This window comes from Benincasa hispida, chromosome 12 (genome assembly GCF_027475165.1).
Source record: "Benincasa hispida cultivar pf3 chromosome 12, pf3_genome.v1.1, whole genome shotgun sequence".
Taxonomy (NCBI): Eukaryota; Viridiplantae; Streptophyta; class Magnoliopsida; order Cucurbitales; family Cucurbitaceae; genus Benincasa; species Benincasa hispida.
The window spans coordinates 27,101,287-27,114,189 of record NC_143489.1 but is presented as its reverse complement, the minus strand read 5'-3'; the positions used below and the strand labels follow the sequence as shown (position 1 = coordinate 27,114,189).

Here is a 12,903-nt window from a genome sequence, read left to right as displayed (position 1 = left end):
CAACTTTAGGATACTTGTGAAACTTCGTTTGTGTACTAGGTAAAATCTCTAAAAATTTCTAACATTTTTCCAGATTGAACTCATGAAGCGGAATCAGGCTAATCAAAGAGGAGTAAAGAGTTAGATATCTACAAGATGTAGACCCCATGGAAACATTGACTGGACTCGACCTAACTGACGAGGGCATTAGGGCTGAACTTCTATAAAATCTTGTTTGGACCTCTCGAATGGCGTATTCTCCGTATTCTTACTTTGTTTTTCTTTTATCTTTATTTATAATCTTATTTTTGTTAGTCATTCACATTTGTATACTTCATCCATTGTTTGAGTTTTATCAACTTTGATATAATTTTTTTATATATAGTTCTCAAGTGTACATCAATATGAATTCTATGATTATCATGAACACGTTTTAGAATTTAGCAACTAACACAACTCTATTTTCTTTTATAGAATTTTTTAGAACTCTTTAAAAAATATATATATGGGAGGTTATGTGTAATGTAATGAATTAATGTGTGAAAGAAAAAAGTGATAATTTTAGGGCATTTTCTTTTGCCCAATTACGCAAATAAAACAGAGTCGAGAGGTTGGGTTGTTTCTTTCTTCCAAATCAAGAATTGAGAATCTGAGAGTCCAAAAGTCTCTCTCACCTCTAAAAACCTAAAAACTCTGCTCTCTCTCCTTCCTCGGTTTGTTAGTTTATGTTCGAGTTTCATAGATATGGCTTCCGATACTGGTTCCAGGGCGAGTTCAGCTGCCGATTCGTACATTGGAAGCTTGATAAGTTTGACTTCCAAGAGTGAAATTAGATACGAAGGCGTACTGTACAACATCAACACCGAAGAGTCCAGTATTGGACTAAGAAACGGTACTTTTATATCGTCTTTCTCAACATTTGTGGTTGTGTGCCTCACACTTTGTTGGTTTTGTTAATGCATGGCCGTTTCCTTTTCTTTATGGTCGAGAATGAGAACTTTGATGAAGTTTCGGTTTTGATTTTGTTACGATGTGGCTTTGATTAGGAAATTTAAGGTTAAGATTTCTGCCTTGAACTGGCTCTGACATCCGGTAATGCACAAAGGGCTCTAATTTTATTTTCCAGGCATTGTGTTCTCTTAGCCCAATAGCCAGGTCGATAGTAAAAAGATGTTTGTGGTATATTTAGGCCTTGATTTATCATCTACAATACTACTGATTCCATTTCAATCTTTGAGTATGTTTTCTTGTCATCAGTTGCATTTGTAGATTGCTTGAGGTTTAAAATGCTTCTACTCATGAAGTTTATTTTAGTAGAGCACGTGGATGGGTCCTCAATTTCCACTGATTATCAATTTTAAGTGCAGTTATGTGAACTTCAGTTTATGCGTTCCCAGATTTCTGCATTTTCATGAGTTTAAAAGGATTCCAACGCTATGTTTTTGTTTGTGGGCAATATTTTGTTGTTTTTGTCAGAATTGAGTATTAATTATTATTTCTCCGTTGAGGAGTAGATTGTTTCTGATATAGGTCCTCAATTGTAACTTTTGAGAACCATGTACCACCAGAATGGAAATTTCTGGCATCTAAAAGGTTTTATTTTCACTTATATACATCCAACAAAACAACCAACTAATCCTAATTTTTATCATTTGTTTGTATGTACTATAATTTTGATGTTTGTTATCTATTGTAGTCATTCTCAAGCTTGTATACGATTCACCTTATTTATTTATTTTTTTGGGGTAGTGAGATCGTTTGGGACAGAAGGAAGAAAGAAGGACGGCCCCCAAGTCCCTCCAAGTGATAAAGTTTTTGAGTACATCTTATTCCGTGGAAGTGATATCAAGGTATCAAATGCTTTGTAGATTATGTTTGATATGACACTTTGGCCCTTTAGTTATTTTTTAAGTTAGGTCCAGTTAATTACCTATTATTTAGAGTGAATGTCAAGTGTTGCCAATGGAGTCTGTCCCCGTTTCTTGCTGATTACCTCTTCAATATCTGATTATGTGAGTCTGCTGATTCAATGTGGTACTTTTGATTAGGGCATGCTTATTTATTTTTATAGATTTCCTACTTTCTCCAATTTTTCATTTGCTTTTAATGCTGTATACTTAATAGTCTAGATGGGGTCTCTTTTCTTTGCTTAGATCAATAAGCAGCTCTTTTGTGCTCTTGCCAGGATTTGCAGGTTAAATCTTCTCCTCCGCCTGTTCAGCCGGCAGCACCTATAAATAATGATCCAGCCATCATTCAGGTAAGCTCATATTTTTCTTAGTTTGTGTTTCTAATTTCTCAGTACGTCGAGGCATGATAGCTTTATCATCATTACGGGATGTTACCTTTATTCTTATTTGTTGCTTATGCAGTCGCACTATCCCCCATCAGTTTCCACATCTACCAGCATGCATTCTGCTGTCTGTGGGTCATTACCTGATCATACTTCCCACACAGCATTTGGATTCCCTCAGTCTAATTTTCAAGGCGGTTTGCCTCCATATCAACCTGGAGGCAACTTGGGGTCGTGGGGAGCTTCTCCTCCACCTCCTCCAAGTGCAAATGGCAGTGGACTTGCGATGCCCATGTATTGGCAAGGGTATTATGGCCCACCGAATGGGCTTCCTCAGTTACACCAGCAGTCGATCGTACGACCTCCTCCTGGTTTGTCAATACCTCCATCTCTGCAACAGTCAATGCAGTATCCTAACATTAATGCGTCTTTACCCACTGGAGCTTCGAAACAACCTGAAGTTCCGTCTCCCTTGCTCTCTGGTAGTAATAGTTCTCCTAACTTGACCTCCACTGTTCCGCCCCCTCCAACTTTTTCAACAGCTTTGCCTATGTTCCCTTTTACTTCTATTTCTGAAACATTACCAGGTTCAGTTGCTAATAAGACAGCTGTTCCTACCCTTCCTGGAGCCCCAGTTAGTGTTAGTTTGCCAGTAGGTCCTATACTATCTTCATTTTCTGGTGCTGATGTTAGTTCTGCCATACCACCAATCTCTAATGAACCTAATGCAGTTTCTGGTCCCTCATTACTGTATCAAACTGTGTCTCAGTCAACTTCATCTGTAGTTGGAATATCCAACTCTCGCGCCGAATCTTCTGTACCATCTCTAGTTACACCTGGGCAGCTGTTGCAGTCTGGGCCTGCTGCTGTGGTTTCATCTCAATCCTCACATACAGTGCATAAGGATGTGGAAGTGGTCCAATCATCATCGTTAGAACCTTCTAAGCCAGTGACAACAGAGGCCCAGCCACCAATACTACCGCTACCTGTACTGGCAAGGCCTGTCCAGAAGGTGTCTATCTAATTCATAAAGCGCAAATGTATCTTTTGGTGTCTGATTTGCTATTTTTCTGTTATATCCTTAATTTTTCTTCCTGCAAGCCTTCTTATTGCATCACAATGATATGTTTAGATTTGCTTATATTTTTTGGTGTCTGATTTGCTTTAGATTTTCTTCTATAAGCCTTCTTAGTCAGAGCCTGTGTTTTTGAAGACTACTATACATTTTAATTATTGCATCACAATGATATATTTAGATTTGCTTATTTCCGGTTATTGAGTTCATTGCTGGAAGCTAAGAAGCACGGACGCTTTAGTTTAGTTAGCGTGTCTGTGTCCAACATGTGGTGGACACTTCGACACTCCGACCGTTGGACACGTATCCAACACTTGTTAGTACAATAGATGTGTTAGACATTAGTTGTACAAAGTTAAAATAGGACCAATATTTGGTAGACATACATCAAACACTTCTTACATATACTAAGTCAACACTCCGACACTTTTTGGACACGTATTGGACACTAACATAGTGGAATAGATGTGTTAGACACTAGTTGTACAAAGTCAAAATAGGACCGACATTTTTCTGTTATATCTTTAATTTTTCTTCCTGCAAGCCTTCTTATTGCATCACAATATGTTTAGATTTGCTTAGATTTTTTGGTGTCTGATTTGCTTTAGATTTTCTTCTATAAAGCCTTCGTAGTCAAAGCCTGTGTTTTTGGAGACTACTATACATTTTAATTATTGCATCACAATGATATATTTAGATTTGCTTATTTCCGGTTATTGAGTTCATTGCTGGAAGCTAAGAAGCACAGACACTTTAGTTTAGTTAGCGTGTCTGTGTCCAACACGTGGTGGACACTTCGACACTCCGACACTCGTTGGACACGTATCCGACACTTGTTAGTACAATAGATGTGTTAGACACTAGTTGTACAAAGTTAAAATAGGACCAACATTTGGTAGACATGCATCGAACACTTCTTACATATACTAAGTCAACACTCCCGACACTTTTTGGACACGTATCAGACACTAACGTAGTGCAATAGATGTGTTAGACACTAGTTGTACAAAGTCAAAATAGGACAAACATTTGGTAGATATGCATCAAACACTTCTTACATATACTAAGTCTAACACATATATGACAAAAATAATAAAACTTGAGAGCGAAATACATCAAACTAATTTTTTAATCATAGAAATGAATAAACTCATTAACTTTGAACTTTCTTGTTTATAAATGATATATAGTTTAAAAAATGTATGTTTTAATAAACGTGTCCTTGCTATGTCCATGTCCTAAATTTTTAAAAAATGATGTATCGCCGTGTCATATCCATGTCGTGTATCTGTATCCATGCTTCTTAGGCTGGAAGTGCCACTTAAGAGTGTTCCACTCGGGAGAAGAGTTTTATGTTATCATATCTGATCAGTATTGGATTTTCTCTATATATCTGAGTGTCAGTATTTTGTTCAATTAGATAACCATATTTTAGATGGGCAGATTGTACTAAAAAGAATAGTTTTAGATGGTGAAAATACAAATTAATGTCTCAATTGCTGCCCTTTTTTGGTCCTTGATATTTTTTTAGTTTATATCGTCGAGACACTGAAGTTTTCTTTTTTTTCTTTACTCTGGGTTTCAGGCCAATGGTGCTCATTTTCAGGCTCGCCATTTTTACAGAGGACGGGAAAGAGGAAGAGGATCTGGGGTAATTTCTAATTTTTTAAATGATAAATTCATAGTAAATATGGATGTTTACTTTATATTATTAACATCTTAAAGTGTTCTTTCGGAGTCCAGTCATTGAAAAGCTTTGCATCTTTTTGGAAAAAGTCTTCTCCTCCAAGGGTGGAAAACTTATTGTCATCCAAGTTGCCCTAATTAGGATCCCATTTACTATCTCTCCCTTTTTATATTTCCTGGGTCAGTGAGCAAAAGTGTGGAGAAGATGACGAGGCATTTCTTATGGGAGGAGGCAGGTGAGGGGAGGGTCGCATTTGGTTGGTTGGGAAATGCCTTGGAAGCTTTTTGATCTAGGCAGGTTGAGTGTTGGTAAATTCTGAAATGAGCCCTTGTTGGCCAAATGGTTGTGATGCTTCTTTTGAGAATCGAAGGCTTTGTGTCACATTCATCAGAAGTAAATACGACCCCACCCTTTTGAGTGGGTTTCTGGAAGTAGGGTTATGAGATCTTCAAAACCACTGGAAAGCTATCTCTTCAGGTTTTCCTCTATCTTCCCAATTCGTAAAACCCTCCATAGGGATGGCTTAGACACCTACTTTTGGGAGGACTGTTGTGTGGGAGAGAAACCACTTTGCATCTCTTACCCCCATCTCTATCACCTTGCAAAAATGATGTTCTAGTCAGTGGTCTCTGATATGCGGCATTTGGGTGAGTCGTCTTCTATTATCTTGTTGTTTTGCCGTTCCTTTACGAATAGGGGGTCGTTGGCGGTTTCTAAGGTTGTGAAACTGCGTATTCTTGAGTTCTATGGAGGTTTCTACTTCTGCTTGTGGGGGGATATACACATTGGTCTGGGAAGGAGAGACCTTTGTTTCTAGACCCTGGCACTTCCCAGGATTTTTCTTCTAGCGCTCTTTTTTCACCTTCTGTTATTCCCTTGCTCCCCCATCACTTCTCCTTTTTCCTCACAAATGCTAAGATTCCTAAGAAGGTACAGCTCTTGCTCTTTGCCTGACAGGTATTTCATGGGAAAGTTAACTCAGGCTGGGTGGAGGCGTCCTTCCTTCTGTTTAGGGCCTTGCTTGTGTCCCCTTTGCGGTGGTGCGTTTGATGGAGGACCACAACCATATTCTTTGAAGTTGTGAGTTTGCTTAGTCGATTTGGACTGGACCCCTTTCTTTGGGAGCTTTCAGGGTCTCTCTAGTGTGGAATAGGATTGTTGGGCTTTGATAGAGTTGGTTTTGTTGTTTCTTCCTTTCTGTGATGAGGGCAAAGTTCTATGGTGGATTGCTTCTTCGCTGTTGGTTCTTGGGGGATTTGGATAGAGAGGAATCATAGAACTGTTTGAGAGGGAGAGAGATAGGGGGAGTTGTGGGAGGCTATAAGGTTTAGCGTCTTCGTTTGGGTCTTGGTATCCTAAGTTTTTTGCAATATTCAGTGAAGACTTTTTTCTTTTGAAATGGAGTACCTATTTATAGTATGGTGGGGCTACTTTTGTTTGGCTGTTTTTCTGTATGCCCTCGTACATACTTCTATGTTACTCAATGAAAGCTCCATGAAAGCAATGTTTCTTATGTAGTTTACTTTCCTCATTCATTTTGAGTGCTGAATAAGTTTTGATGGACTGGAATCAGACTGATATGCTAGAATTTGAATTGAAACTTAATAGATTATCCTTTGGAAACAAACTTAGAAGTTTATCCGACCAAGGAAAAATTTATAACAACGCTGAAATTAAAAAGAATCGAGGGAGGTGATTGATTAATGATTAATGTACTTAATTTGTTGGATACATAATCTGAAATCACATCATGGTTGGGTTAGTCTGTAGGTTTTTGTATTTATGTTTGAAATTCAACATCTCAATAATCCTAACTTCAACATTTCACACTTCAAATTGTAGAGTTCCCGTCCTGTGACCAAATTTACGGAAGATTTTGATTTCATAGCTATGAACGAGAAATTCAACAAGGATGAAGTATGGGGAAATCTAGGTAAAGGTAATAAATCTCATCTCAAGGATAAGGATGTGGATGGAAAGGTCAGTGATGAGGATGATGTTCAAGAGGAAGATGAAGGTGAACTCTCACAGTCTGGTATTAAGGTGAGAGCATCCTCAAGTCTTTTGAGTAAATAGAATTTTAGATCTATTCAAAAGATGGATTCAGTTCCTTTCAAACCATGACATATAAGTTGTGTTTTTTTTATCTGCAGCCCTTGTATAACAAGGACGACTTCTTTGATTCACTCTCTTACAATGCTGTTGATAATGATCCTCAAAATGGGCGGACTAGATATTCAGAGCAAGTAAAGATAGACACAGAGGTAACTTTTCTGGTGGTTGTGCTTCATACATTTTGAATTGCTGTATTTTATGTTTTCCTGACTTCTATTGCAGACTTTTGGCGATTTTCAAAGGTATAGAGGGGGCCGAGGTGGCCGAGGTCCTGGACGTGGAGGCTATTTCCGTGGAGGATACCATGGAAGAGGATATGGCTATAACGGGAGGGGTCGGGGGCGGGGGCGGGGGCAAGGGCAAGGACAAGGACGGTCATCATTTTATCGTTCATAATCCAACAAGTATGTATCTGTTGGGCTTATATGGGTCTAAATTGCCCCATTTCGTTTGAGTTGATAAAGGGTTGTGGTCTTTTATAGAGTGCACATTTCTCCCCCTTTGTCCGGAAATAATCGGACTGTCCTTTTCTTTACTTTTACCTTTTTTTCATTGTTCTTTTATCCGTTTGCCTTGTTCATCCGTTGGTCTAACAAAAAATTTGATTTCTAGTGGAAGCTTTATTTGTAACCAGGATGAAGTTCTTTAGTGCAATGTCTTTTTAAAGAATTTTATTCCATTGTTGATATTTATTCTGTTACAAGCCCATGGTAGCGAGGATGAAAAGGGTTGTATGTCTCATCTATACGTTGGATAGGTTCTCTGTTTTAGGGGACAACAGAAAATCCATCATACGAATATCCCGATTTTTAATTAAATTTATTTTTTTAGTAACAAAGGATATCTAGGCATCTGGCATCCTAGGATGAATAAATTTGATTTGAAAATCTGACCAACCCCGAGTTGGATTAGAATTGATTGGGTTCAGATTGCACCGAGTCCAACTGAACTATCAACGACCTTTTCGTTTTGAGTCTATTGAACCGAACTATATAGAATTTTTTAGGGAATAGGGAATACCTGTCATCGATACCGTTCATATATATATATTTACAAAATTGTAGGGGTAAGGGGATTGAACCTCAACCTCGAAGTTCATGCTAGTTAGTTGAACTGTTCTCATGTTGCATCTATACCTTTCTCTTGAAATCTTATCTATAGTGGAATAAGTATGTGCCATACTTTACTTTATTTATTATTATTATTTTTATTTTATCTCCCACTATTTTCTGCCCTTATTTGATTATATACACAGGTTGACCACTATAGATAAAATTTCATTTTAACACTTCGGCCAACAACCTTTTCATAGTCATTGGTTATTCTGAGGTTGATAATATAAACTAAACGAAACAGTGGCTACATAAAATAGCGTTGTTAACAACAAATAGAGATTTATGTAGAATAACGTTGAAAAAGTAAAAGTTTCAAAACACGCAAATCTTGTTGTATTTCCTATTATCCAGACTTAAAATTCCTGAATTATCAAGTTGCTATTAGGCTATTTCTTTACCAGATTTTCTTCCATTATTAGATTTATATCAATTTGATCTTAAGTTTTCATGGTTTTTAGATTTTATTTCCCTATAGAATCTCCTTACATTTTGTAAATGACCATTTATCTATACAGTTTTTTTTCCCTTCAAGACGACCAATTTTAAATTGGCCATTTATGTGGTGGGCCAAAAGTTAAAAAAAAAAAAAAAAAAAAACTGAGCTTCCAATCAAGAATTTAATGTGCAGGAAAAATGTTCAACTATTCGTAACCATTATGTTAAGCCATTTCGATTCTCTTGTATTTATTTTGCGTTAAAATAAGAATTGTGCTTTTATTCCTCTTTGAATACAAACAGGAAATCAGATTGAAGTGCGATGGTTTACTTACTAACAACTCTTTAATACACATACTTATTAATGGCAATGAGAAATGTAAAATAAGGAAGTTTACTTTTTTATTCATTGAACCATATATGTATATGTCTCTCACACACACAAGCCTTGTAGAGAAGCAATAAACTACTTGCAGGTTGCAACTAAGACTCTTCTGGGAGGAAGAGAAGGCCTTCTTCCATGAAGCAAAGCATAGTTATCCAAAAACAGGACATCCCCCTTTTCCCATTTGAATTGGATGCTTTCTTCTTCAATTATCTCCTGGCATCTCTTCACCAAATTCTCTGCAATCTCTGTCCCGTCTGCCATTAAAGCCGAGCTGTGCTCCTTCCCGTGCATCCCCACCATGGTGTTAAACCACATTCTTCTTCCTTTCCTTCCCTCGAACACCTTTGTTAGGCACCTTGGTCCCAATATCGTCTTCATCGCCCCATTTGGTAGCCACTCTACATCCATCCCCAATGCATTCGCCCTGCAAATTTATGAAGTTTGATACTAAATCTTAATTACAAATTTTAAAGATCACTCGAGCTTCTGACAAGTATAGTAATGTTTTAACGCGTTTTTAATTTGAGCATAGATCTAACTGTTATGGATATTCATGGATCAGAAATTTTGAATTTAGAATGAATGATCATTACACAAGGATCGAAGAAGCACATGAAACGGGCCAACGAACTAAGAGAGGATCTGTCGGTCCTCGATGGCCCAATTCCGATGGACCATGATCCATGCCCCTAAAGACGGTCCGAATCGACTTTTCCTAGTGCTTTCTACCCTTGATTCTCTTCTCCCCCATCTCTAGCTTGCTTTAATTCTTTGTTAAATATTGACTCAAGCATCGGAGGTCCTGTGGCAAGGCACCACACCTATGTTTTCTTTTCTTATTTTGGAGGTTGTTTTCCTTTCCCGAAATTATGAATTCACCATTGAAGACACGTGAAGGTTAGGTGAGTCCTCCTATTTAGATTTTGTCATCAACCGTTGTAATTTTTTTTTTAAGTCAGACATTCAAATCTTTATATCCCATTTGTTGTCCTAAAAAAAAAAGGTTAATTTTATGTTATATAGTTATTTCAAGTTTGATAAGTAGTATATGCTTGTGGTGGTTTTTGATTTTAGGTTAATATAACATTTTCGTCGTCTATGTACTTGGGGTCATTTCATTTTAGTCCTCTAGTACTTTCTATAAATGAGACCTTTAAAAATAGTTCGTGATATTAGTTTTTGTTTATTTTTTTTTTAATTTAAAAAATGTTTATCTGCATTCTTTTTGTAAATTTTAGAACATGTTCATATAATGTCTTTTATGATTATTATTATTTAACCAACCTGAATAAAAATTAACTTCAAAAGTATAAATTTATAAATTTGGCAGGTGTTTGGTTTTTTCTTTCCCAACTTGGGTTATTAGTATGTCTACAAGGGACATTTGTCACTCTCTGCCCCTGTGGCTTAATAGAACGATATTCCTTTTTTTTAAAAAAAACACTAAAACTACATGATTAGACTAAATTTTTATACATTATAAAATTCAAAGTGGAAGAACCAAAATTGCATTATTTAACCCATTTTATGTGTAGATGACATGTCTATTTCATCATATTAAAAAAAAAACCATTATCAACTCCAATTAGAAAAATGTATTCTGATGTCACACAATCATTGTCATATAGTCAATACATTTTAATGCCAAGATTTAATTAAAACTAATGCATAAAAGGATCATGAAACTAAAACTCTTTCAAAATATTAGAGAGATAAACTTGATAAATAATAATGATTCAAGTATTTAACGGGGTGTTTGGGCCACTTACTTCAGATTATTATAGTCTACTATACGTTTGTGACTCCAATTATAATAATTGATGTTTTCAATTATTATGACTTGAACTACAATATTATTATTTCAAATCCTTATTTATTACCATATCAACGTCTAAATGTTTCCTAAAAGATAAAATTATATTAAAAAATAGTGAACTCCTACGAGAAAGATGGTTACCTTTTTTCTGCTTCAATACGATCAGATGAACCAAAAGCCTGTTCCCAACCTCTGCCCCTCATAGAGGAAGTATCATTTTTGCTAAGAGCAGTGAAGGTATATTTCAAGCCTTTCTTCTCCATTTCTTCAACTTCTTCTGGGAATTCCTTCACCATTTTTTCTGTTATTTTGAAGCTTGGAACAATGGGTGTTTCTCCACCTTCTGGGGGTGGTATTTCACAGTACAAGATTACCCTCTTTGGATATTCCTTTATCTATTTATTCAATTCCACATTTTAATTTTTTACTTTAAAATTAAATAAAAGCAAAAGAAATTAATAAGTTTTCAAATAAAGTTTTTAAACCTTTTGTTGTTTAATTACATTTATTATTACCATAGCTCAATTGACATGAACTAGTTACTCACATGTTGTCAGGTAAAAAAAGGTTTAAATATTATTTTGATTGTTGTATTATTGGCTTTCGTTCATTTTGGTTCCTTTATATTCAAAATGTACATTTTGGTTCCTCTACTTTCAAAATGTTAATTTTGGTAATCGTATTTTCAACTTTGGTTCATTTTGGTTTTTAAACTTTCAAAAAGTGACAATTTTTATTTCTTAACATGAAAATAAAGGGATTAAAACTGTTATTTTTAAAGTATAAGAACTAAAATGAACCAAAATTAAAAATACAAGGACTAAAACGAACATTTTTAAAAGAAAAATACTTAGGTGCTCCATGGGTTGCACCTATCTATGTGCAGCAATCCTTGGACACATGGTAGATTTTGTCTTTTTTAAAAAGTGATTTTTTAATAATTTTTTTTTCTTTATATGTTAAAAAAAAAGAGTATGTGATTAAAAGTATAAGACCAAAGCAGTATTTGAAAAGAAAAAATTAATTACCAAAACCATCTCATGATGGTAGTAAATGAACTCGGAGAGGGGTCCTTCATTGGCAGTCCAAATCCTCTTATAAATATGGGTTCTTGGAGCCGGGCCGACATATCGAATGTCTTCCCACCCGAAGGCTTCGACGATGTCGTTGAACTCCTCAGCTTTCGACACGTCGTATCCTCGGAGCAAAACCGCACTGTGTTTGATGATCATTTGGTCCAACCAATCCTTATTGTTTTTGACAGCCAACAAAAGAGACTCAAAGTTGGCCTTGTTTGCTTCAGGAGGCTGTAGAACCAATGGCATGGTTTCTCCATCAACTTCCTTTTGGCCTTCACATTTTCCAACCTTAAACTCCTTGCAACTTCTAAACTCCATGATCTTCTATGTTTTCTTTTGTTTTGTGGGCGTGTTTTTCAATTTCTTCAAAGTGGAGGGGCTTATTTATAGAAATTAGAAATCTTGGTTTCTTTGGACCTTTTGTGCTTTTGTTTACACTGTGGGATATTCACAAGAAATTTTTTTTCTCTCTCTCAGTTTAATTCTGTGGGTTATATGTGTTTGTATAGAAATGTGGTTTTTGGAACTTTGGCTGTTTGTTTTCATTGTTGGGATATTCTCTCTTCTCCTTTCTCTCTATTTAACATGGATTTTAGTGTGTTAGTTAAGAGAATTATTAAATTTCAAATCATTATTATTCAGTGATATTATGCCTCTCATTCTCATGATAGGAATCCACGACACGGAATAAAATTCTTTTTTTATTTTTTGGGGATATATAAGATAGGATTATCTTATAATCTATGTGATAGGTTACATTTACAAAAGCGGAACTTGCAAGAGAAGGAATTCTTATGGTGGGGATAACCTTATTGGAGGTGTTTTGAGAACCAATTTGAAAGGGTTTGTGTGGCTTAGTTTGGCGCGTGTGTTAGGATATTGGGGGTAAAGGTTATTTTAACCCTTCGTAACACTATTTAC

At 36.1% G+C, this 12,903-nt stretch overlaps 2 protein-coding genes across 2 annotated transcripts; one reads left to right on the top strand and one right to left on the bottom strand.

Annotated features, from left to right (window-relative positions):
* The first annotated feature begins 508 nt into the window (after window positions 1-508).
* LOC120067972 (protein decapping 5-like) lies at window positions 509-7,818 on the top strand. Its single transcript, XM_039019629.2, has 8 exons — window positions 509-871; window positions 1,729-1,829; window positions 2,165-2,239; window positions 2,352-3,284; window positions 4,933-4,998; window positions 6,877-7,077; window positions 7,188-7,298; window positions 7,372-7,818. Exons 1-8 carry the CDS (start codon window positions 724-726, stop codon window positions 7,543-7,545), a joined length of 1,809 nt encoding a protein of 602 aa, XP_038875557.1. The 5' UTR covers window positions 509-723; the 3' UTR covers window positions 7,546-7,818.
* A 1,259-nt stretch (window positions 7,819-9,077) lies between these two features.
* LOC120067973 (clavaminate synthase-like protein At3g21360) lies at window positions 9,078-12,447 on the bottom strand. Its single transcript, XM_039019630.2, has 3 exons — window positions 11,932-12,447; window positions 11,045-11,298; window positions 9,078-9,511 (listed from the first exon to the last, which is right to left on the bottom strand). Exons 1-3 carry the CDS (start codon window positions 12,298-12,300, stop codon window positions 9,166-9,168), a joined length of 969 nt encoding a protein of 322 aa, XP_038875558.1. The 5' UTR covers window positions 12,301-12,447; the 3' UTR covers window positions 9,078-9,165.
* Between the last annotated feature and the right edge of the window lie 456 nt (window positions 12,448-12,903).

What these genes read in the sequence shown, in the direction of transcription:
- LOC120067973 (XM_039019630.2), bottom strand. Translation starts at nt 12,300, where the DNA reads ATGGAGTTTAGAAGTTGCAAGGAGTTTAAGGTTGGAAAATGTGAAGGC. An exon ending in ACCATCATGAGATGGTTTTG is followed by an intron (nt 11,299 to 11,931) that starts GTAATTAATTTT and finishes TTGAATAAATAG; the next exon opens with ATAAAGGAATATCCAAAGAG. An exon ending in CGTATTGAAGCAGAAAAAAG is followed by an intron (nt 9,512 to 11,044) that starts GTAACCATCTTT and finishes ATAAATTTGCAG; the next exon opens with GGCGAATGCATTGGGGATGG.
- LOC120067972 (XM_039019629.2), top strand. Translation starts at nt 724, where the DNA reads ATGGCTTCCGATACTGGTTCCAGGGCGAGTTCAGCTGCCGATTCGTAC. An exon ending in TCCGTGGAAGTGATATCAAG is followed by an intron (nt 1,830 to 2,164) that starts GTATCAAATGCT and finishes TGCTCTTGCCAG; the next exon opens with GATTTGCAGGTTAAATCTTC. An exon ending in AAAGAGGAAGAGGATCTGGG is followed by an intron (nt 4,999 to 6,876) that starts GTAATTTCTAAT and finishes TTCAAATTGTAG; the next exon opens with AGTTCCCGTCCTGTGACCAA.